This window comes from Acinonyx jubatus, chromosome C1, assembly GCF_027475565.1.
Source record: "Acinonyx jubatus isolate Ajub_Pintada_27869175 chromosome C1, VMU_Ajub_asm_v1.0, whole genome shotgun sequence".
NCBI classification, from domain to species: domain Eukaryota; kingdom Metazoa; phylum Chordata; class Mammalia; order Carnivora; family Felidae; genus Acinonyx; species Acinonyx jubatus.
Genome location: NC_069381.1, coordinates 9,637,333 through 9,658,949, shown reverse-complemented (window position 1 = coordinate 9,658,949; position 21,617 = coordinate 9,637,333). Strand labels below are relative to the sequence as shown.

Below are 21,617 nucleotides of genomic sequence, written 5' to 3'. Positions count from 1 at the left end.
AGGCATCCACTGGTTTTCTTTTTAACCAAAGCAAAGATAATCCTCTGCAACTACACATAACTGGTGTCACACATTTAATTTATTAAACCCAGCAAATTAGGTTTGGACCATTCAGACACTGATTAAATTAATCAAAGCCTGTAAGCGAAAGTTTTTAAAGTACTGAATTTGCAAGGAATTTAGATATCATAATCTTATTTTAGAAACTGGTATTTTTATATACCACACACACACAGTATCATGATTTTATCATTACAATAAGTCTCTAACCTCTGAAACTAGTCAAAGATTCTGTCTGTCTGTTCCCCTCTCTCTCTGCCCCTCCCCTGCTCGCATGCTCTCTCAAAAGTAAATAAACATATAAAAAATAAAAAAATAAAATATATTAAAACAGGGGCGCCTGGGTGGCTCAGTCAGTTAAGCGTCCAACTTCGGCTCAGGTCATGATCTCACGGTCCGTGGGTTCGAGCCCCGTGTCGGGCTCTGTGCTGACAGCTCAGAGCCTGGAGCCCGTTTCAGATTCTGTGTCTCCCTCTCTCTCTGCCCTTCCCCTGTTCATGCTTTGTCTCTCTCTGTCTCAAAAATAAATAAACATTAAATATATATATATATATATATATATATATAAACATAATACTTAAAATAACTATACATGTACCAGCTTATTATGAAAATTTCCATCAAAATTTTTTTTTAAATTTCAGGGTCCGTGGCTACAAAAAAATGGGAAGTGGAAATAGATACAACAGATGCTTCAGAAGGCTGGGAATTTTCTAGTCTCTTACCCATAGCCCTTCAAGACGTTTAATAACCCTTCTTAATATATGTGCCAAGTTTTAACCTTTTAAAACAAAGGTGCCTCCTAACTTAGAGAAAAAAAGGACAGAACAGAAAGGAAAATGCCTTTGGAAAATGAAAGCACAGATTACAAAGCGGAGGTTTTGTCCAGTTTACCATGTGTGTCTGAGGCGTGGGGGTGGGGTGTTAAGGATTAAAGACTAAATCTTGGGGCACCCAGTGGCTCAGTTAATTAAATTATCGACTCTTGATTTTGGCTTAGGTCATGATCTCACAGTTCATGAGATCAAGCCCCAAGTTGGGCTCTGTGCTGACAGTGCAGAGCCTGCTTGGGATTCTGTCTCCCTTTCTCTCTGCCCCTCCCCAGCTCGCTCTCTCAAAAATAAAGAAACGTTTTTTTAAAAAGACCAAATCTTTAAGGACAGAGTAAATACTCTTATTAAAAGTTTCAGGTAAGGTCACCTGGGTGGCTCAGTCAGTTAAGCATCTGAGTCTTGATTTAGGTTCAGGTCATGATCTCACAGTTCACGGGATCGAGCCCCGCACTGGACTTTGCGCTGGCAGCACGGAGTCCGCTTGGGAATTCTCTCTCTTTCTCTCTGCCCCTTCCCTGCTCACGCTCATTCATTCTCAAAATAAATAAACTTCAAAAACAAGTTCAGGTAGAAAAGGCTGTATTACATTTTGTTACAAACTCAAGAAGTTTCAAAATTCTTACATATACGCATACATGTTCCAAAGACTCTGCGGTGGAATAATTACAATTAAGAAACCACCCCCTGCCCCTCGTTAGGAAAATTCAAGAGTGCACAAGGACAGGTTAGGGCAACTCCTTTCTCGCTGTTTCTTTTCATGCCTTTCCTCCTAAATGAGTCAAGCCACTAGAATGGGAACAGCAAACAAAGTCTCTTAACAAAGTGCTGCTTCAAACAGTTCAAATGAGCTCCTCTTAATAAATAAAAAAGCTACTACCCCCTCCACCCCAATAAACACTTTGACAAAACAAAACAAAAAAAATAAATAAAACAAAGTCCCTCTCTTTTGTTGGTGTCACATCGTAAGAGTGAAAGAAACTAACAATAAGCATGATTTAACCCCACAACAAATCAGAACTGCACTTGCCATCAGTTTCTAGATTTAATTTTTGGAGTGTACGTAAATTAAAACATGTTAATGATCCAGAACACTCAGCTTAAGAAAACTTTTTAAAAATTATATTGTATTCAGTTTAAGAGCCCATCATTCTCCACAAAAGCACACTGGTCCAAGAAGAAAGCAGAACAACACATCATCATCTTGAAATCACCAATAAGACGAAGTGAAAAGAGCTCCTCCCTGCCCACCGTCCACACTGCGCAGGGACCTAGGCCAAGGCAATGTCTCTCTCTGTTCTTGTGGTTTCTAAAATGACTTCAAAAACAATGTACAACTTAAGAAAAATGGAATGAATCCCATTCATCTGAAGCCCAAACCAACAAATGCCATTAAAAAAACACTTAACAAACAACAGCTAACAAGGGACAAAAACGTAATGTTAGGGTTTTTAAAAACTGTTTGTTTGAGGTGCTCAAAGGAACACAATAAATCTCTTCAATCCATAAACCCCCAAAGCAAAAATAACTGAAGGCATTAGTTCTCACCATAAGGTAGCTTTCTAATACCAAAGGCTTCACTTAATCACACTGCCTGATTATTCAGGATTAAAGTGGGCAATTCTACAGTGAGTAGTGAAAATACATCCTGGCTAATTAGTAAAGCCTTATAAAACACTGCTACTTATTCAGTATAGCTGTCCCACTCAGGAACACTATGAATAAACACTGGATTTAGGCAAGACAGAGCCAAATATTGTAGGAGCCACGTGAACTTGGGCCAACCACATAACCCCCGCCCCAAGCACCAGTTCCCTCATCTACAGAAAAGGATCCACTCCTTGCCGCGCTACTGGGAGCATCAGCAATGCTGTCTACGGAGCACCAAGCACAGGGCCAGGCACGTGTGACACACACTCACGGAGTCACTGCCGTCACTCCCGCCATTAACAGAAAGCAGCGACTCGACACATAACGACGGGATGCGCAGGTTAAATGTCAAATCACGAGATAGGTCCGAATCAAAATACATCAGAAGGAATGAATTCCAGCCAAGAACCCTTGTAAGGTCTGACCGTGTTTGAATCGGAGTGGCAATAACGAGAAACGGCTGCTTTCAGTATTCATTCATCTTTTTTACTTTGAGAAACAACGGTAGTGTTTTCAAGTAACTCTTCCTTCTCCATTCAGATTCCCTAAACTGTGTCAACCAGCTTATTAACATCAATCAAATCAAACTTTAGAACTCTCCTTGGCAGCATGTAAAACGTGAACAGACAGCGTGAGTGCCACGCGAGCACGCCAGCCTATCTGAAACCAACACGGGCAAACACTTCTTCCAGCCTAAGGTTGTCTGGAGAACTACTAACGTTTAACCTGCATCACGGTGTCCTTGGAGTATTTACCCAATTCCTCACTTCTTCACAGGCAACTTCACATATACAACTATAGTCCCTTCTGTAATTCTACTAAGCGCATGTGTGCAATAGCCCCTCTGTAAACCAGAACACGAAACCACCTAGTTCAGAAAGGAGGCACTCCATGAGTTTTAAAAACAACAATTCATCTGTAATTTAGAAAAAGAACCTAGTACTCCGATTTAGGGAAAGCACGGAAAATTGTTTTGTTTTTTTACTTTCAAATTACAACTAAATTTTTAGTATCAACTAAACTACTTTGAGCTCATTGCATTAAGGGTCTCATTTCTTTTTTCCTTTTAGAAAACTTAGTCATGATCAAATCTATCTTCTGGATCAGGGTAAATTTTACCTTCCAATTTATATATGGACAGGAGACCCAGAATAACAGCCTAAGTACACACGGAGCACAGCAGATTTCCTAATATGCTCAGTTATGATGTTTGAAGCAGTTTTTAATCATGGCATGTATTAGGATTTTTTCCAAGTTCATCCACTGAACTACAGTTGAAATGTGCAAAAGGCTTTGAAAAATTCTAGTTAATCCACTTAATTTCCCTATGAACAAGGTTATACATAGCAAACATGAAAGGTACAAAGCTACCGACCAATTTATTACCTAAATTTGGAGCAAATCCGTAGCAACAGAATTAGAAATTAAAAAAAAAAAAAAAAAAAGTCCTGTCTCCAACTATTGAAAAACTACCAAAACTGTATCAAGCTTTTAAAAAGAGGCCACCGTAGGGGCGCCTGGCTGGGTCACTTGGAACAGCATGCAATTCCTGACCTCGGGGTTGTTCAGTTCAAGTCCCACGTTGGCTGTACAGATTACTTCAAGATTAAAAAAGAAACTTTTTTTAATTAAAATTAAAAAATAAAGACAGGCCATGGGAACAGCAACATGGACCAACCTGGCACGCAACCATCAGAGATGGGACCCAACGCTCAGCAAAGGCATCACTCAGCCAAAGACAAGTGAGAGCCATCGTGGGGACCAACCAGGACACTGCTCACTTGGGTTCAACACGGCAGGCTTGCAAGCATTTAATGCTGAGGCCACATTTCCACAGGAAAGTCACCACCTCCAACTGCCCGTGCCCTACAAGCAAACAAGAACTACTACCAAGGAGTGCCCTTGAAGTAGGCACAGGACCTGCCCACCAGATGCCCACAAGGTTCAGGGCCCATCTGCCATCATCCTCAGGCACCACGGCCAGGCATCCATCATTCAGACAGGCCTCTGCCCTTCAGCTTTGGCCAGAGCCTCAAAAAGAGCCATCCGGGGGTGCCTGGGTGGCTCAGTCGGTTGAGCGTCCGACTTCATTCAGCTCAGGTCAGGGTCTCGTGGTTCGTGGGTTCAAGACCCACGTCGGGCTCTGTGCTGACACCTCAGCCTGGAGCCTGCTTCCCATTCTGTGTCTCCCTCTCTCTCTCTGCCCCTCTCCCACTCATGCTCTCTCTCTCTCCGTCAAAAATAAACAGACATTAAAAAGAGCCATCGGCTGCTATAAGACACCAGGGCGGCAAACACCACCGAAGTACCCTTGTCCTCTCAGCTTTTACTACACATATTCCTTAATTTTAACTTTAAACGGAACCAGTGTTGTCACATCTGCTGCTGCTGCCCGCCCCATGGAGACCTGGACGAAAAGCAGCATATCCTGTAGAAGAAAAGGCATGGAAAACCTGGGTTCAAGTTCTGACGCTGACGGCCACCGGCAAGGAGCTTGGACAAGTTACCCAACCTCGCTAAGTGTCGGTCTCCTCCTCCGGAGAAGGTGTGCACACCACAGAAGTAGAGGCTGAGCAGGAATGCCCGAGGGAGAGAGCACAGCACTACCTGGGGCTCCCGGCTGCAGGCCCATGGGCCGGTGCCCAGGAGGGAGCATGCTCCATGCCTCCGTCAAAGCCTCTTGCCACATCTGTCTTTTACCTGTTGCCCAGCAGCGACCCGTGACCTCCTGTGTCCCCCCGAGTTTTTCCTTCCCCAACTCATGCATTGGTCTTTCCTCCTTCCCTCCTCAATATCCTTCCTACAAGTCCCCCCCCCACTGTGCGCTGCTTCGTCACTACACAGCAGCAGCACGTCCTCCCGCCTGCCCCCCTCCCTACCCAGGACCCCCCCCCAACACACGCAGACTGGAACACCTAGTGAGCCTGACCTGCACTGAGCCACGTTAAGATGGATGAAAAGCTCCTCCCTGAATGTTTTACTCATCTCTCTAATTTTCCGTACCAATCCAGCCACTAAGTGCAGTGAGTGCCTGGCAGAAACAAAGGCCAATACGTCCATTTACAGAGCTGAGTTTCATGACACAACCACACTTGTGCGGGTTTCTAAGTGGCCCCTCCATGCACCCACCACCTCCCTTCTCCCGCCCCGACCCCAGCAAGAAATTTCCCCAACTGCTGACGGAACCTCCAGCTTGGTCCCTCTCCCTGGAGCTGAACTTGCCCGGGCCCACCCCTGTGTCATTCATGCCAAAGCCTCAGAAAGGCCACCTCTGGCTACCCATCTACAGTCACACCGTGTCTCATACACATGAAACGTGACAACACTCATACTGTTCATTGGTTGACTGTTCATCCCCCTGCTCTTTAGAACATATATTCCACGAGAGCAGAAACCCTGGCCGTTCTCGTTCTCCGCTGTAACTTGGGCACCTAGCAGTGTCGGACACGGCAAATGCCTGTCACATCAGGGAGACCCTCCAGACCTCCGCCACTTCTCCGACCTGCTGACAGTCCCCTAGGGCTTCTGCGCACATCCTCCCCACTCTCGTCCCTCCACCCTTTGGAAAGAGACCGCCCGGGGAGCCCAGCCGAGTCCCCTTCTCCTTCCCTGTTGCCCAGACACTTTGTTTCCTTAAATGGCCTCAGACCAAGACACTTTGCATGTGGCTCTCTTACCTCCCATTCAAGTGTGTATATAGGCTTTGTCACCTTTGGAGAAGAAAGAATTCGAAATATGTGCAACTATAGAAAACTTTAAGTGTTCTTCCCGGTACCATGGTTTTTTACTTGAATGACTCTGATTACAGAGATACGTGAAAGATTTCCTCTTGAAACGGATTATAATCTAACTGTTCTGTGAGTACTACGAGTCACCTAGATAAATACTATAAACTAGTTGGTATTCTCAGGGACTATTTACGTTCTTCTAAGACTCTCGGGTAACCTTAAGGAGCTATATATACTCTTCCAATTCACTGCCGCTTCTGGTATAAACTGCCTCCTTCACTGTCCAGCTATCAGGCATCAAAACTATTTGCTGCTAGAAATACCTCCTCATCGCTTCTCGGCCTTTCGGCTAAGATCAAGTGTAGAAATACCTCCTTCTCTCGAATCTGTTGTGAGCACGAAAAGGGTAGCAGTAGGCCTAAAATAAGGGTGAAGGGCCACAGTTAGGCTCTGCCATGGGAAACAGGAGTGGAGAGGCCCGCTGCTTATTTTGGGCTTACAGAAATCCTCCACAAATACCAGCTGATTAAATGAGTCACAAACTCGGTAGTTCCTCCGCAAGAAACACGAACTGTCAGCCACATTCCATCGGTGGCACTTACTGCTCCAACGGACAGGCGTGCGCCAGGCTGTTCTGTATGATCTCGTTTGTTCTTGACAGCAACCCCACGAGGTTAGGTAGCACAGAGACTACTCCGCGTTAGGACGCCCATTTTTAAAGCTATGGAAACTGGACCCCCAGAAAGGTGACACGATTTCCCCAGTGATACACCTGGTCAAAAGCCCGGAGCCCCAAGTTCTGCATTCCTTCCACTAAGCCCATCTGTGGGAGCCGCTATTGTTTCCTTAGGGGAAAAGAACTTCAGGTAAGGATCTTCTGTAGCCAAGAGACAGCAGGGCAACACCACATTCGGATCCTGCTCTTACGTTCTGTACTTTAAAAGCACTTTTGCCAACAGTCATTATTTACTGCTAACACGCAAATTCCATCTCTTCTCACAGTAACTGCACAAATCGAGAAGACGGTAAATCCTTGGAAATACGTTCTAGGTTACTTCACAGATTATAATCTTCCTACAGTTCAAGTCGAAATCGCTGAAACATCTGACACTAAAAGCCCTCCCTTCTTCTCTACCTGGAAAGGCTGATCTGTCCCATCCAAGAAATTCTCATGCTCAATCTCCTAACGGGCTGCTCAGACATGTAAGAAGCTAGGCTGAATAACAAAGCTGAGAATCCAAAATTCTAGTTTGAAATACCCAATGTATGCACATCTTTGGCCCATGGCAAACCTACACGCTCCCTGGTCAGAGACAATATGAACTGTATTCTCACAACACTGTGTTCTCTTCCTTCGCTACAAGTTTGTGTGGGTCTTTGTTTGCCAATCAACCAATATTGATTGAGGGCCTGTTCCATGCCAACCATCCAGGCGCTGATCAGCAACTCGCAGATTTAATGTTGGTCTCCCCCAACTAGACTCCAGGCCACTGCTTCTTTTCTGCTCACCAGTGCACACCATACAACCTAGCAGAGCGCCTGGCACACGGCAGGGGCTCAAGAAACATTAGTTGTAGGGCACCTGGGTGGCTCAGCCGCTTAAGCGTCCGACTTCAGCTCAGGTCATGATCTCACGGTTTGTGAGTTCGAGCCCCACACCGGGCTCTGTGCTGACAGCTCGGAGCCTGGAGCCTGGAGCCTGCTTCGGATTCTGTGTCCCTCTCTGGACCTGCCCCTCCCCTGCTCATGATCTGTCTGTCTGCCTGTGTGTCTCTCTCTCTCTCAGAAATAAACATTTATTTTTAATTTTTTAAAAAAGAAGAGAAACATTAGATGAATGAAGGAACAAATGAATGAATGAGTAAGAGAGACAAAAACAGAGAGAAGAGGCCACTCTGTAAAGGAAGCAGGGCTTTTTACTGCCCAGAACACGCCTCATGACCCACTAGCGATGTGATGAATTCTGAAAGGCACCACATGCATCGCACAGCTGTAGGCACAGCAGCTGTCATGCAAAGGAGCCGAGGCCCAGAACTCTGAAGAATTCAGCCCTTTGTTTCTGTCTGCCGGCCTCACAACCAAAATGAAGCGAAGGCCACTGTCAGTCTACCTGTCAGCTGCGTGCCTTCAACATCTGGCTTTCAGAATTACTAAATTAACATGCTACTGGATGAAATTTATGTCGATTAACTCTCTGACATCACTGCCTGCAAAACTATTTAAGTGTCTGAGGTCACACATAAGACCTAAACAGAACCGAGTTAAAATGAACAGTTCTCCGTTTCAGGTCTTTGCAAGCAATAAATTAGCTTTCACAGTATTTAACTTAAAAGCAAAAAAGGTTTGACTCTCTTAAACTTCAGGACTCTACCAGTAAGTGGTTCAAAACAGACTGTTAAGTTCCAAGAGTAAGCTTCATGCAAGTATTTTCATTAAAACCTAAGACTCAGTGGATTATAGGCTTCCCAGAGTTAAGGACAAACTACTTCACTCAACAGGAAAACCCAGCAATGGAGGCATGTATAAAAATGAACATGTGTAAATTCATCTATCACTAATAAAACAGAAAGTTTATTTTCAGGTGTTTTTTTTTTCTTCCACATCCATCTAAAAGAAGAGAAAATAAAATTCAGGAATAAATAAAAAAGCAGAAAATGATGAAATGTTCTAAACACGCACACTAAAGTATGTTGAACAGAGAAAATCCTGAGAGAAGCTGCGAATAAGCTATGAATGTATCTAAATATATGACTAGTTATGCTTAGCAAAGTAAAGATCTCCGCTTCCCCTCAAACTCTAGTCCCTGCAAATAAATCGCAACTTACCTGGAGAGGCTGGTGGCATCACTTACAAAAAGAACACTAAATAAAGGAACTAAAATATGTAAACAATTATTCACTAAGCCTAAAATCAACAAAAATTGTAAAACTCAGTTACAACAGTAGAAAAAACACTTAGGAATTTTCTAGACCCTGATCATCTGATTCAAGATCAAAGCATTTAATGACCTAAAAGAGTGACAAAAATAACATTCAGTAAATTAAAAACATGTATTGAATAAAAGACCCACCAACTGTCTCCTGGGATGAGTTAGCTGTATTCACATTACACTGAGAAATACAGAGAATATGTAATGGAAAAAATCAGAATGAAGTTCTTGCCTATGTTTTCAAATATTATTTTTACATTCCTCCAAAATTAGGTTTATGTTATGATTTTATTTACAATCGGACTTCCACAACTCACTTGGCAATGTTCTGAATAAAGGACGAACTCGAGAGTTCTGATGACTACAAAAATTTACGTAAGACCTAAAGCAGGCCAAAAAAAGGGGGAAAAAAAAAAACGAGCAAAAAAGGATTTATATTAGTACGAAACTACCATACCGTGCCTTGGCTTATATTCAAACTGGGCTCTACGAAAGATTCGCGAATTCACATTAAAATTCGTCATTAAAAAAAAAAAAATCCCAACGTGTCCGAATGCCAGCTGGAAATATGATACATCCAACCAAACTATTTTCCTACCCAGAAATTATCCCCTCCCCCTTATAAGTGTGACTACGCTTTGCCTTTTGTTCGAAAACATCGTAAAACAAACTAAAACTATTAGAGTTGAGTCAAAAGTGACAAAACGGCACAGTCTTCAACTTCCATTTTGTTACTGGCCTAATTTCGAGGTCTGCTGCGCTCAGACCTTCACCCACCCCAAGTGTTGCAATCGTGCGCGGCGCGGCCCGGCCCGGCCCGGCCCGGCCCGGCCCGGCCCGGGGCGGACAGGAGTGGCGGGGCCTGTCCCGGCCCGGCCCGGCCCGGCCCCGCGCGGAGGGCAGTGAGGAGCGGCGGGCCCGGCGCCGCGCGGCTCCGAGCCGAGGCGCCCAGCTCCGTCCGGGGCCGGGCGGGGCCGGGCCGGGCCGGGGCAGCGCGGGGGACAGAGCGGCGGGGCACGGACCGCCCGGCCCGCTCTCTGCCCCCGGAGACGAGCGCACCCGCCGCCGCGCGCCCGGCCCGGCCCTGGCCGCACGAATCTGCAGACCTGGAAATGTCACCCTCGGAACACATTTCGTGACGCGTTCGCTGGCGAACGGCACACACAAAAAAAGCTAAGAATACGCCGGGTGCGCAGGGCTTTGGAAGAGACCGGCCGCCGCTCCCTCCCGCAAGTGCGGCTATTCCGGAGGTTCCGAGCGAAGTGACAAGTAGCCCTCGGCCGACCCTCCCGGCTCTCGGTCCGCTCACTTTTGCGCGCCCGGCTTCTCGGCCCCAAGTTAGCCAAGAGCCCGAGCGCGGCGTCCGGCCGTGATTCAGCAGCGGCCCTGGGGAGGGGAGGAGGGAGGGGACGACCGGGGGACGACCGGGGGCCGGGATCGCGGGCTGGGGCCGGGCCGCCGGGCCGGAGAAGGTCACGGAGCGCCGCGGGCTTCGGCCGAGCCCGGGCCCGGTCCGGTCCGACGGCGGCGGGGGAGCCGGGGCGGCGCGGGCTCCTACCTTTCCTGCTTTTCGGGGAGCTCCGCTTGCTCCGGGCGCTGGCTCGCTCTTCCTCAATCGCAGCTGCTATCTCGGGGTTGTCTTCCCCATTGTACCAGACCAGGAGCTCCTCGCCCGGCGCGATTGGCTGCGGGGAGAGAAGAGACAGGCGCCGGGCCAATCAGAGCGGCGGTTGTTGGCGGGGCGGGGCGGGGGCGGCGCTCCCAGCTGGGGCGGCGAGCCAGGCCAGCCCGGCAGGAAGGGCTCCTTAACCCTTGGCGGCCGCGGGCAGGGCCCCTCTGCTGGAGGGAGGACCTCATTTCCCGGCCCGCCTCCTCTTCCCCCGGGTCCGCGCGGGCGGACCTACGAACCTGGCTGGGCGCGACCGCCGTCCACTCCAAACTGTCCTACACTACCGAAGCAGCTCACTGTTCGCAGCCTCACGACTGCCCACGCAGAAGGAAAAATAAAACACGGAACCATTTTGCCCACGAAATCGGAGCTGATGAGAAATAGAAAGCGTAATTTAACAGAACCAGGTGCTTTGGGAAGAGAAGTGTTGAACGCTAATTAATTACCAGCGTACGTTTCGGATGCCAAGAGCAAGTTCAGCATGTTAAGGAAGACGTGTATGTCATTGCACGTTTAAAAACGCACAGCTAACGAGATCACGGAAATGCTAAAGTAAGAGGCGGCACGGAAGACGCAGGCGTCCGCGCACTCTACTCTCTAGGATCTGCCACCGACCTGCTCGAGCCCAGGGAGAAGCCACTGCCTCGCCCTCTGCACCAGACAACTTTTAAATTCCTAAAAGTACCTCACAGGTACTATGCCCCTAAAACATTAACTCTTAACAGCCATGTGAGTAGCGAGGACATATACCACCACCATGCTGATTACGCCTAGATCCTGAAGAAAAAAACACACCGAGTGTGGACACATCGCATTCCTCAACAGAATTTAAGGAATGGCTTAGTGGTTTCTCATCTATGCACAATGACTCATCTATTCAGAAAGTTCCAAGAGTAACAATACAAGTAAAATTCCAAGTAAAACCCACTGAATAAAGTCAGAATCCATCAGCCCATACTGATACAAATAAATGAATGAAGTCAATAAGGAAAGCTCTTCCTTAAAGTAGATCCCAACTAATCAATGAAAAACAAATAATGGAATTCGAAAATCACCATTTGGCAATCAGTGCAGTAATAATTGACTCATCAATAGATGCTAAAACCAGGAAGTAAATTTTGGGTGTAACTGACTATTAGCATGGTCTCAAAATATCTCCTCATAGAACATTCATTAATTACAAAGGGAAAAACAGTATCCTTATAATTACATAAATCAACATCATGTGCCCCCTGACATAACGCACAGAAAAGAACATCACTTATGGAGATCTCTGCCTGAAGAGCATAACCATAATTTAATCATGAGACCTAAGAAAAGCCCAAACTGTGCGACATTCTACAAAATAACTGACCAGTCTCTCAAAACTGAAAGGTTATAAAAGATAAAGACTGAAGTACTGTCCAAACTAAGGAGACTGACAAGACATTATAACTGAATGCAACTGAGCATTCTTTTCCTATAAGGACCTGAACGGAACAACTAACAGAATGTGAAAAGGTGTATAGATTAGCTAATAAAATATTGTGTCAGTATTAGCCTCCCGATTTTGATCACTGCACTATGATTATGGAAGGCGATGGCCCTGTTCTTAAGTGCAGGTGAATTCCATCGGAGATGCCTGTTGAGAAACAGCATAGCTCCTCATTTGAACATACCTTCCCATCTAGATAAAGCCCTTGAAAGTAGACATTACTTTGTTTCCTTCTCTGCAAAACTCAGTTTATATAGTCCAAATTTAAGATATTCTGAATTCTTTAAAAGAATATAACGACTGTTTCTTTGCTCCCCCAGAGAAGGCTAAAACCTGCCATTTTCTCATCTTTAAACCAATGTACTATTCCTTTCCTTCTTGAATCAGCTGCACCTAAACCAAAAAAACTTAATCTAATATATGGGCTTTTAATGAGTTGAAGTAATCATTACAGATGTCTTTTGGCATTCTGATGAGCTAAATCTGTTTCTGCTGAAGGACAGGCTTTTTTATTTAAGTTAGCTATTTCTAGTTCCAAATGTATAGTTTGCTTCTCTACTATTTTGTAAGCCACATAGTTATGAAATGGTGGTATCCTGTAATATTTGAAATGATTAGGGTTCATATAAGCAAGTGAGGACTTCAATAAGACCAAAGTAAGAAAAGAAACATGCAAAGGAGGGAGGCAGAGTTATTCCAAATTTATTCCTAACCTAAACAGCATAACAGGAACAACGGCTACAAGACACCCACTGGGCATTTTCAAGACACCTCCCAGACTCTGAGCTTAAGTTTCCTTGCTCATCCACTGCAATCTTCTGCACAGTACTAACTGTACTAGCAACTGTGTGAAGATAAACAACACAAACTCTTCATTTAGGACGGTACGCCTTTGTTGCAAAGCACACAATGTAAAAACACAACAGAATCTGTTCTTAAATCTAATGTAACATGTCTAAATAGCTAATGAGCTGGTGAATATCTAGGTTAAGAGCAACCCGATTTGTTAGCTGTTGAACAACCTGCAAAACTGTTAGCAAGTGGGAGATTATTGTATTATGGAGTTACAGCCTTCCCAACTTCGTAGTAAAACAGCTACACAAGAGACCTTTAAGAACAGGAAAACAATCTATTTATTTTATTTATAAGAGCACAGTTAAGATTTTGTAAGTCAAATTTCAGAGAAGAAAAATTATGTCCTAAACACATTAAATACAAACCCACATTTTAAAAAGTAAAGTTGATGGGGTGCCTGGGTGGCTCAGACAGTTGAGCATCTGACTTCGGCTCAGGTCATGATCTCGTGGTTTGTGAGTTCGAGCCCCACATCGGGCTCTGTGCTGGCAGCTCAGAGCCTGGAACCTGCTTCGGATTCTGTGTCTCCCTCGCCCTCTGCCCCTCCCCCACTCACACTCTGTCTCCCTCTCCTTCAAAAAATAAATTAACATCTAAAAAAATTCTTTTTGATAAATAAACAAATAAATAAAAAGTAAAGTTTAAAGTCCAAAAAACCTCTTTTTTGTATATTGTATTTTGATGTTCAACAAAACAACAACAAGACGACTTTAAGATCTGTCAGTGTTTCCTTTGGGTTCTGACAGGCTTACAGAAGAACCAAGCACACTCTCTTATCGAAATATCAGCAAATATAAACCTGAAATCTTACCAGACCAATTAGGAAGAGGCAAGGTTCCAATAAATATTCCTGACACGAGGTCAAAATAAGAGAAATCCTCCAGAATTACAGGAACACACAAAGCACGTCAACGCTCAGCCACCTACAATCTATCCCCAACATATGCTCTCTTCAAAGTCACAGATCAGACGCCTCAACTCTCAAATGGATGAACTGAAGACTGAAAGTCACCTTTCTCCCTGCAGGCCACTAGGCCGCACCTGATCTGACCCCTGGCCACCTCACTAGCCTCATCTATCATTCCTCTCCTCGCTCTAGCCACACTGGCCTTTGTTCTATTCCTTAAAAAAAAAAAGTCTAGCTTATCCCTACTTCAAGGCCTTTGCTTCTACCGGGGCCCCTCTTCCTAGACTGTTCTTTCTGCAGAGATCTCTGTGTGCCTGGCTCCTTCCCATGGTACAAGGGTGGGGAGGGGGGCTTCACATTTGTCTTGTCTTCCCTGACCCACGAGGAGGGATGGAGATATACATACATATATATATATATATATATATGTATAACTATGTAATTTCACAACATTATCATTTTACTCATTGTTTATTATCTGCCTCCTCTGCCATAAACTGCAGTCCCAGGAGACCAGAGACTGTCCTGTTCACTATCACAGGAGAACACCTAGTACACAGTAGACTCTCAATAAATGCTTATCAAAGTAATGAAGAGATGAATGAATGGATGACAGGCTAACAACTAACTTTCAGAAATTTAAAATAGTTTCTCATCATACTACAAACAAAACCAGTCTTGAGATTTCCTAATTATCTGGGTAATAGTTGAGGAGGCTATACATAGCCAAGAAGAACATCACATGTAGTTTCATTTACAAAACCTAACCCACAGAAAGCTTTATCCGGAAGACTGTAGTCAGATAATCACTAGCAAGGAATCTGAAAGGTCTTGCGCATACGTGAGCAAACACCAAAGGTCAGGACCGGGGGAAGTCTGCAAAGATAGAACTATGTCACTTCAGACAGAGACAGGTAAGAATGGTGGTAGTCGTGAGCTTGGGAGCACTTCGGTTAGGCTAGGAACTGCTCACAGAACCTCACCTACAGTGGCTCGTTTAACCTTCACGACACCTAGACGTGTTAACTGTACTATTAACTCCATTTTTACAGAGGAGAAAACGAAAACGGTGTAAGCAACTTCTCATGCTCGCACATCTAGAAGCCCAGATTCACTCACAAGCCAGTCTGCTCCAGGGTCCCCACTCCTAACCACGGCATTATACCACCTCACCAAAAATAACAGCCGGCACTTAGCCCTGAGCAGGCTCTAGAGCTCTACCTCTACTGACCTATGTAATCATGGTAACACCGTGAGGTCGATACTGTATTTCTCTGTATCTTACAAATGAGGGAACTAAGGCACAGAAAGGTGAGCTGCCTACGGTTGCACGGCTAGGTAAAGTCCCAATGGCTTGCCCTGGGTCACACAGCAAGCCCAGATTTAATCCAGCAGTCGGGCTTCAGAGTTCACCCTCCCAAACACTATTCTCTCTTGCTTCTCACTGTTTCTCAGATTTGCTACCAGGGAGGTGAACACATTTTAACCGGAAGTCTTGCAAAGGAACCGCAGCGAGGGAACGTCACCCCGGACATGCTCTCCCTTGGAACCTCGCTTCTACTCCCTCGATCCTCTCCTATTCATCCCTTCGCCCGCCCTTCATCTCCACCAGGATCCTACCTCGATTTAACCAGATGTAATGCTCACTTTAAGTAAATTTGAGAGACAACGCATGAATTCTCGAATCAAATCCTGACTCCAATTTCAAACTGCGGTGTAACAAAACCGTATAGTAGTACCTACTAGGAAATCACGCTATTACCGTCAGCAGAAAGAAAATGAGAATGAAGGTTGTAGACGTTTTAAATGAGAATACACCACAGAAAAATATCTCCTGCAGGGATTAGAATCAAGGACATGGGTGTATCTGAAGTAAAGGGCAGTCCCACTGGCTACAGATGACAGGAAAAATACAGCAGAGGAAAATTAAACAGCTCCGTGCTAACTGAACTTCCAGAAGTCCTAGTGCCCCCGCACAGGCAAATTTCAGCATGTTGCAAAGCTGACCACGGTCTTCAACGCTTGCTCATCGAGAGATTTCAACTCCGTGGAGATAATCTGTTTTCACGGAATGTCCCCCAGCCTATGACATTTTTAAATGGAAGTGAATAAACAGAAATGTGAATTACAGCAATTTTAGTAAACATATGTATTCCAAAAAGCAATCATCATCTATCTTTAGAGCCGTAAGACTCTTTAGAGAACATTTCCGTGCACGATCGGTACAGATTCGCCTTCCCAGAGAACCTGAGAGCAGGGACAAAGACCCAGACTCGCCTGTTGCAGAAATACGACGATACTCAGTGCTTCCCAATGTACTCAGTACCCTGAATGCACTCGGTGACCTGTGACCTCACCACAAACTCTAAAAAATGATTTGCCTCTTCTTTTCATCTCAACAATTAACGTCTCTAAATAAAAACTTGGCAGGAAGAAGAAACCCGCTCTGTTTAATTTCCATTCTGAATCACATCTACAGAAGAGAAAAGCTAATAATCCAAGGCTGCCTTATACCGAAGACCAAGTACATGTTTTCGGTCAGCACAGAACCACCGCAGCTGGCGACAGCTGCTTACAGTCGACACGTCTGCCAGTCAGACCCGTTCGTGACGCCTCCGTTTCGTAGGAGGAGGGAAGTAGTTGCCACACACCTCACTCATTGGTCTCTGCGAGGGGGCAGGGTGTAATTACTTAACGCGATCTTCGTGCTTTAGCGCACACAAAGCGGTGGCAACTGTAGATTTAAAACAAAGACCTTCCGAGGTGTTGATGAACCACTTTCAAATATAATCCTTTCAAGGTCGGCAAAGTCATTCTTGTCAGTCCCAAGTGAGGACAGTTTTTGCAAAACTGCACGCAGAATGACTAGAGCAGAGCAGCTTTAACACTCTTACCTTTAAAGTTTTATAGTAAATGGCCCTGTTGATTTCCAGCGGAAACAAATTCTGCTCTTCTCCTGAGCAAGCCCAATTCACATACCGCAGCCAGTTTCCCTTCTCTGGATCGGTGGCATCAATGCACATCCATCCCAAATTTGGGTAATACACCTGGAGGGGAGGGGGAGGTAAACACCTTTGTTAAAACAGAAATGTCTTTAAAATGTTTCCAGTTTCAACTTTTAAGACAACTCTTTTTCGTCATATCCAAGTACTCTACAAAACGCTTCACAGAAACTAAATTAGCAGCAAAGAAAAGAAAAATAAAAGATAAAAACAGAGATCCAAAACTGATAATCCTCATTACTCATTTTTCTATCTGGACTTGAGTCATTTTTCTCTCCTAAACCTAAACAACTGTAGTAATTGTGTTTAATGATCTCTAAATGCTCTGCAAATACCGTATGTACACAAAGACGAGTGACAGTCCTAGTCCCTACATGAACTTGAGAAGAAGAGTGAGCGTCCAGCAATGCCCCACCGCACCCAAATCCCCTGAGTGTTCTGGGCTGTTCTGCAAGTCAAGTGCAGGGGCCTGGTCCTGCCAGACCACACGGTTTGGCGGGTCCCTTTACTGCAAGGCTGAAAAAGAACTTCGGTGAGTGAACGTGCAGTACGAAGGTCCACGTGAGTGACGGCGTACGAAGCCCTGGCAGACGCAGCTGACCCTCCAAACCTCATCTAAGCATCTGTCAGGACTAAGGTATCATGGAACATACTTCGGGAAATATCAGTGTCCTTCCAAGACCGGAAACCCAAGCCGCTTTTCAGGACTCAGATCAAACTTACTCCTGCAAGAAACTTGCCCTGATCATCCACTCTTGGTCAATGTCCCCGCCCCACTGGCCTCTACCACGCATCCAGCACTTCTCATACCGTCAATTTAAAGAAAATCTATTTAGCAACTATTTTTAACTTTTACCTTTGTACACACACACACACACATATATATAGATTTTTTTTTTTTTTTTTACTTCCCCCAAACTAGACCGTAAAAACACTTGATTAGGCACTGAACTAGAGCTGCAGGACCAACTGGTGATAGACCTGTCAAAAATAAAGCAAAAGAAATGAGTCTTTTACTTCTCTTTAGGAAAGAAAGGAAAGACTCTCGATGCTTCCATTCCTTCCCTACGTATGTGAAGCGAAGACTCCCGCCACTCATTTCTTCTCTCCTCTCCCACCCACATTGCATACTCTTCTTTACTGCAACTTTCCTTCCGGAACAAAACTCCCACTCTCCACTCTCAGCTCTTCTGACCATACCTGCATCTCCAAGCCTGTGTCTGGCAGGGGGCAGCGCCCAACCTTACTGGGTACTAACCATATTTCCTTCCTATTGGGAACTGGATGTCAGGCACAGTGCTATACGCTTTGCATCTTATCTCATTGAACAGGGTAGGTTCGTTATCATCTCCTTTTTTAACATGTGGAAGGTGAGGATCAAAATTCAATTGAACTTTCCCAAAGTCACCCAATTAAAAAAAAGAAAAGAAAATCCGCCTGACCTCTACCATACTTATCAGCACCTTCCTTGACCGTCCTGGTGAAAAACTACGAATCCCTCTCTTCCCATCAGCCCCCAGTCATCCCCCCAATTTGTTTTTCTCCATAGCACTTAGGCTCTTGTAAAGTATGAGATCTACTCAGGGACTTACTTTTTTTATCTGGTGACTGCATCGTCACACCAGAGTATGGGCTCCATGAAGAGAAGACATGTTAGCCTTTTTTCACTCACTGCAGTGCTTCCAGTATCTTGACTGGTACCTGGCACCGAGCAGGCCCTCAATAAATAACTATGGAACGGATGTAAGGATGCTGTTACACATAAAGGTATTCAGGGCCATCCCCTGTGAGTTTCTTCAAAAACTGTCTGTTTACTGAAACCCCTCTCTGCACCACTCCAAAGAAAAGCTCTCCCTGTTGCTGCAGACCCCTCTTCAAACTCACTCTCATTCACCCTCAGTGCATACAAGTATGCGTGCACACACACTCCCCCCCCCTTTTTTTTAATATTTATTTCTTTTTGAGAGTTGGGGGGGAAGACAGAGATTCCCAAGCAGCCTCCACACTGTCAGTACGGAGCCCGACGTGGGACCTGAACTCACGAGCCATGAGATCGTGACCTGAGCCGAAATCAAGTCAGAGGCTTGCTTAACCGACTGGGCCACCCGCGCGGGCCATCCACTCCTCTCCCTCTAAACAAAGAGAAAGGGAAGCCCCAAACGGTGTGTTACCAAGAGCCTCACAACGCAGATTTTAAAGTTAAATTTTAAATGCCAGGATAACAGAAGTGGCTTTACTTTAAAATGTTTAAGAGACGTCTGTCACATTTGTCAGCATGGTGAATTAAGGAAAATGGGAGCCGTCGCTACTGTAACAGTCAGTCCACAGTAGGTAGCGACTTTGGACTCATTTAGGGATCAAAAGCGTTGCTTCGGTTTATCACAGAGGATGGCATGGTCCTACTCACACCCCATCCGACGTACTGACACCGCTCCAGGAAACCAACGGGAGACAGACGGTGCTGGAAAACCCCACACAGTCAAAGAGGGCAGCTGGGGAGAGACGCGAAGCCCACCCACCAACCTGAGGATATCAGCATGAGCCACGCCAGAATTTCCCGACACCCTGCTCAACACTGACCTCTGCAAATAGCAAGGCAGCCCACTCGACTGAATTATTTATTTACGTAGGGTTCATTTTGTTTCAAAATCGATGGCAGCATCTGCTAAGTCATACTTAAACTGAAATACGTATTTCACAGAAAAAGATGAACGCTTCAATTTTTTTAATGTGCAAAAATAATTCAGAAAGGAATACACAGGACCAAAATCTCATGGAAATAAATTAAGTTTACCTAATAATCATAAAGTAAGTTCAAATTAGATCATTTCTACCTAGCAGACTGGTAAAAAGAAATTTTTAAGAGAAAAAGGAAAAAAACACAGGACCAGAGAGTAGACATTCTCCCAAACAATGCTCATCAGAGAATAAATTGGTTATCATTTTTTGGATGGAATTTATTAACAGTCCATGACAAAAAAAAAAAAAGCTTTAAAATGTACACACACTTTAGTGAGCATACACACTTGCAGGAATTTATTCTCATGAGATAATTGGCAATTGTACCAAGACGCATGTACAAAAATGTTCCTAACAGTGTGGTTTATTACAGACTGTTTCCAATTAGTTGCTAAGTGAAAACCACTACGGATTAGCTCAGTATGATAATCCATGCACAGAGCAGAATACTAAGCAGACCTAAAAAGCACTTTTGTACAAACTGTTAGTTTATGTGGAATCTTTTATTTTGCTAGATAATTCTATATCCCTTAAGAATTTTTCCAATGAACACACATGACTTGTACAATTGGAAGAAAACCAAGATAACCACGAGCTGGGGAAGTATTTTTACTGGTGCAAAGGGCGGACACAATACTAGTGATGACTGAATAAAGCTGGTTATAGAAAGTATGGCTTAAGATGGCACCATTTTTGTTTCAACATGTGAATTGCCTGAGGAGAAAAATAAGCTGACACTAAATACACGAAACTGTCAGCAACGGTTTTCTCCGAGAAGTGGGATCATCCATAGTTTTTGTTTCCTTTCTTCTGTTTATCTGAATTTTCCGCCTTTCCTCCACTGACTTCGTGTGATCTCAAAGTAAAGAAGGGACAGACAGGGTGGGAGAGCAAATTCGTCTCCGGCGTGAAACCCCACGTCGGACTGAAGGCCTCAGAGGCCCTACCGATGCTCCTCCTTCCTCCTGCCATCACCACCGTCGTCACACACAGTTTAAATCTGCAGCTTTGTCATTTTTATTGAGAGTCTAACCTTACAAACAGAAACCGGTATGAAAACATGTTTTGATACAATTTCTACCTTAGCTGGCCAAACCTGGGCTTCCAATCAGAATCAATTTCAGTGGCTGACACACAGAACCCAAACGGTAACATGTGACAGCTCTGGCTTCACGTTAACCGCCAAAACTAGACCACAAAGGCGCTGCGGCACTGTTAGGCTAGGGTAGCGGGAAACGAACTAGAACCCCTTCTTTCACACAAAGCGAGTGCAAAGGCAGGTCAAACGCCCACTCCAGCTCCAGCTCAATAAATGATGTGCAACCAACCAATTTCCAAATCTTTATAATGACCGAAAAATATTCGGCTGACTTGATCCCAGAGAGAAATATTTTCATATAATCAATAATTTTTCCTCATCCAATCTGTAGGAGTCCCTTTTAACAAAGCAAGGTATACCCTTTAACAAGGCATAACAAAAGGTACACCTTTTATACAAGGCAAGGCAAGGATACCTGATTGTGTATATACAAAACAATTTTTACAAATTAACGTCCAAGTGGAAATTCCTTCCTCGGAGAAACAGAGCTCAGGGAGAAGCATCTCCACACCAAGCCCCGGGCTAGATGCTTAATGAGGGATTTTATTTAGCTTTTACAGGAACGCTATGATATAGAAGTAAGCCCCTTTTATAAATCGAGACACTAGGAAAGGCTGCTAATTTTACTAGAACACTGAAGTCACTAAAAGTCTGAGCCAGGATTCAAACCCTGCC

General features: G+C 44.8%; 1 protein-coding gene across 10 annotated transcripts in view; it reads right to left on the bottom strand.

Annotated features, from left to right (window-relative positions):
- PRDM2 (PR/SET domain 2) overlaps nucleotides 1–21,617 on the bottom strand; it is a 122,782-nt gene that overhangs the window by 60,176 nt on the left and 40,989 nt on the right. For 7 of the 10 annotated variants that reach the window (XM_053203912.1, XM_027060830.2, XM_027060824.2 and 4 more), the window contains 2 exons: nucleotides 16,997–17,149; nucleotides 10,756–10,882 (listed from right to left, as the gene is read on the bottom strand). In XM_053203912.1, the coding sequence (XP_053059887.1) occupies nucleotides 10,756–10,882; nucleotides 16,997–17,149 (280 nt within the window). Of the gene's footprint in view, nucleotides 1–10,755; nucleotides 10,883–16,996; nucleotides 17,150–18,696; nucleotides 18,816–21,617 lie in introns of those variants that run through there. The other 3 variants (XM_027060829.2, XM_053203900.1, XM_053203907.1) reach the window with 3 other exon arrangements.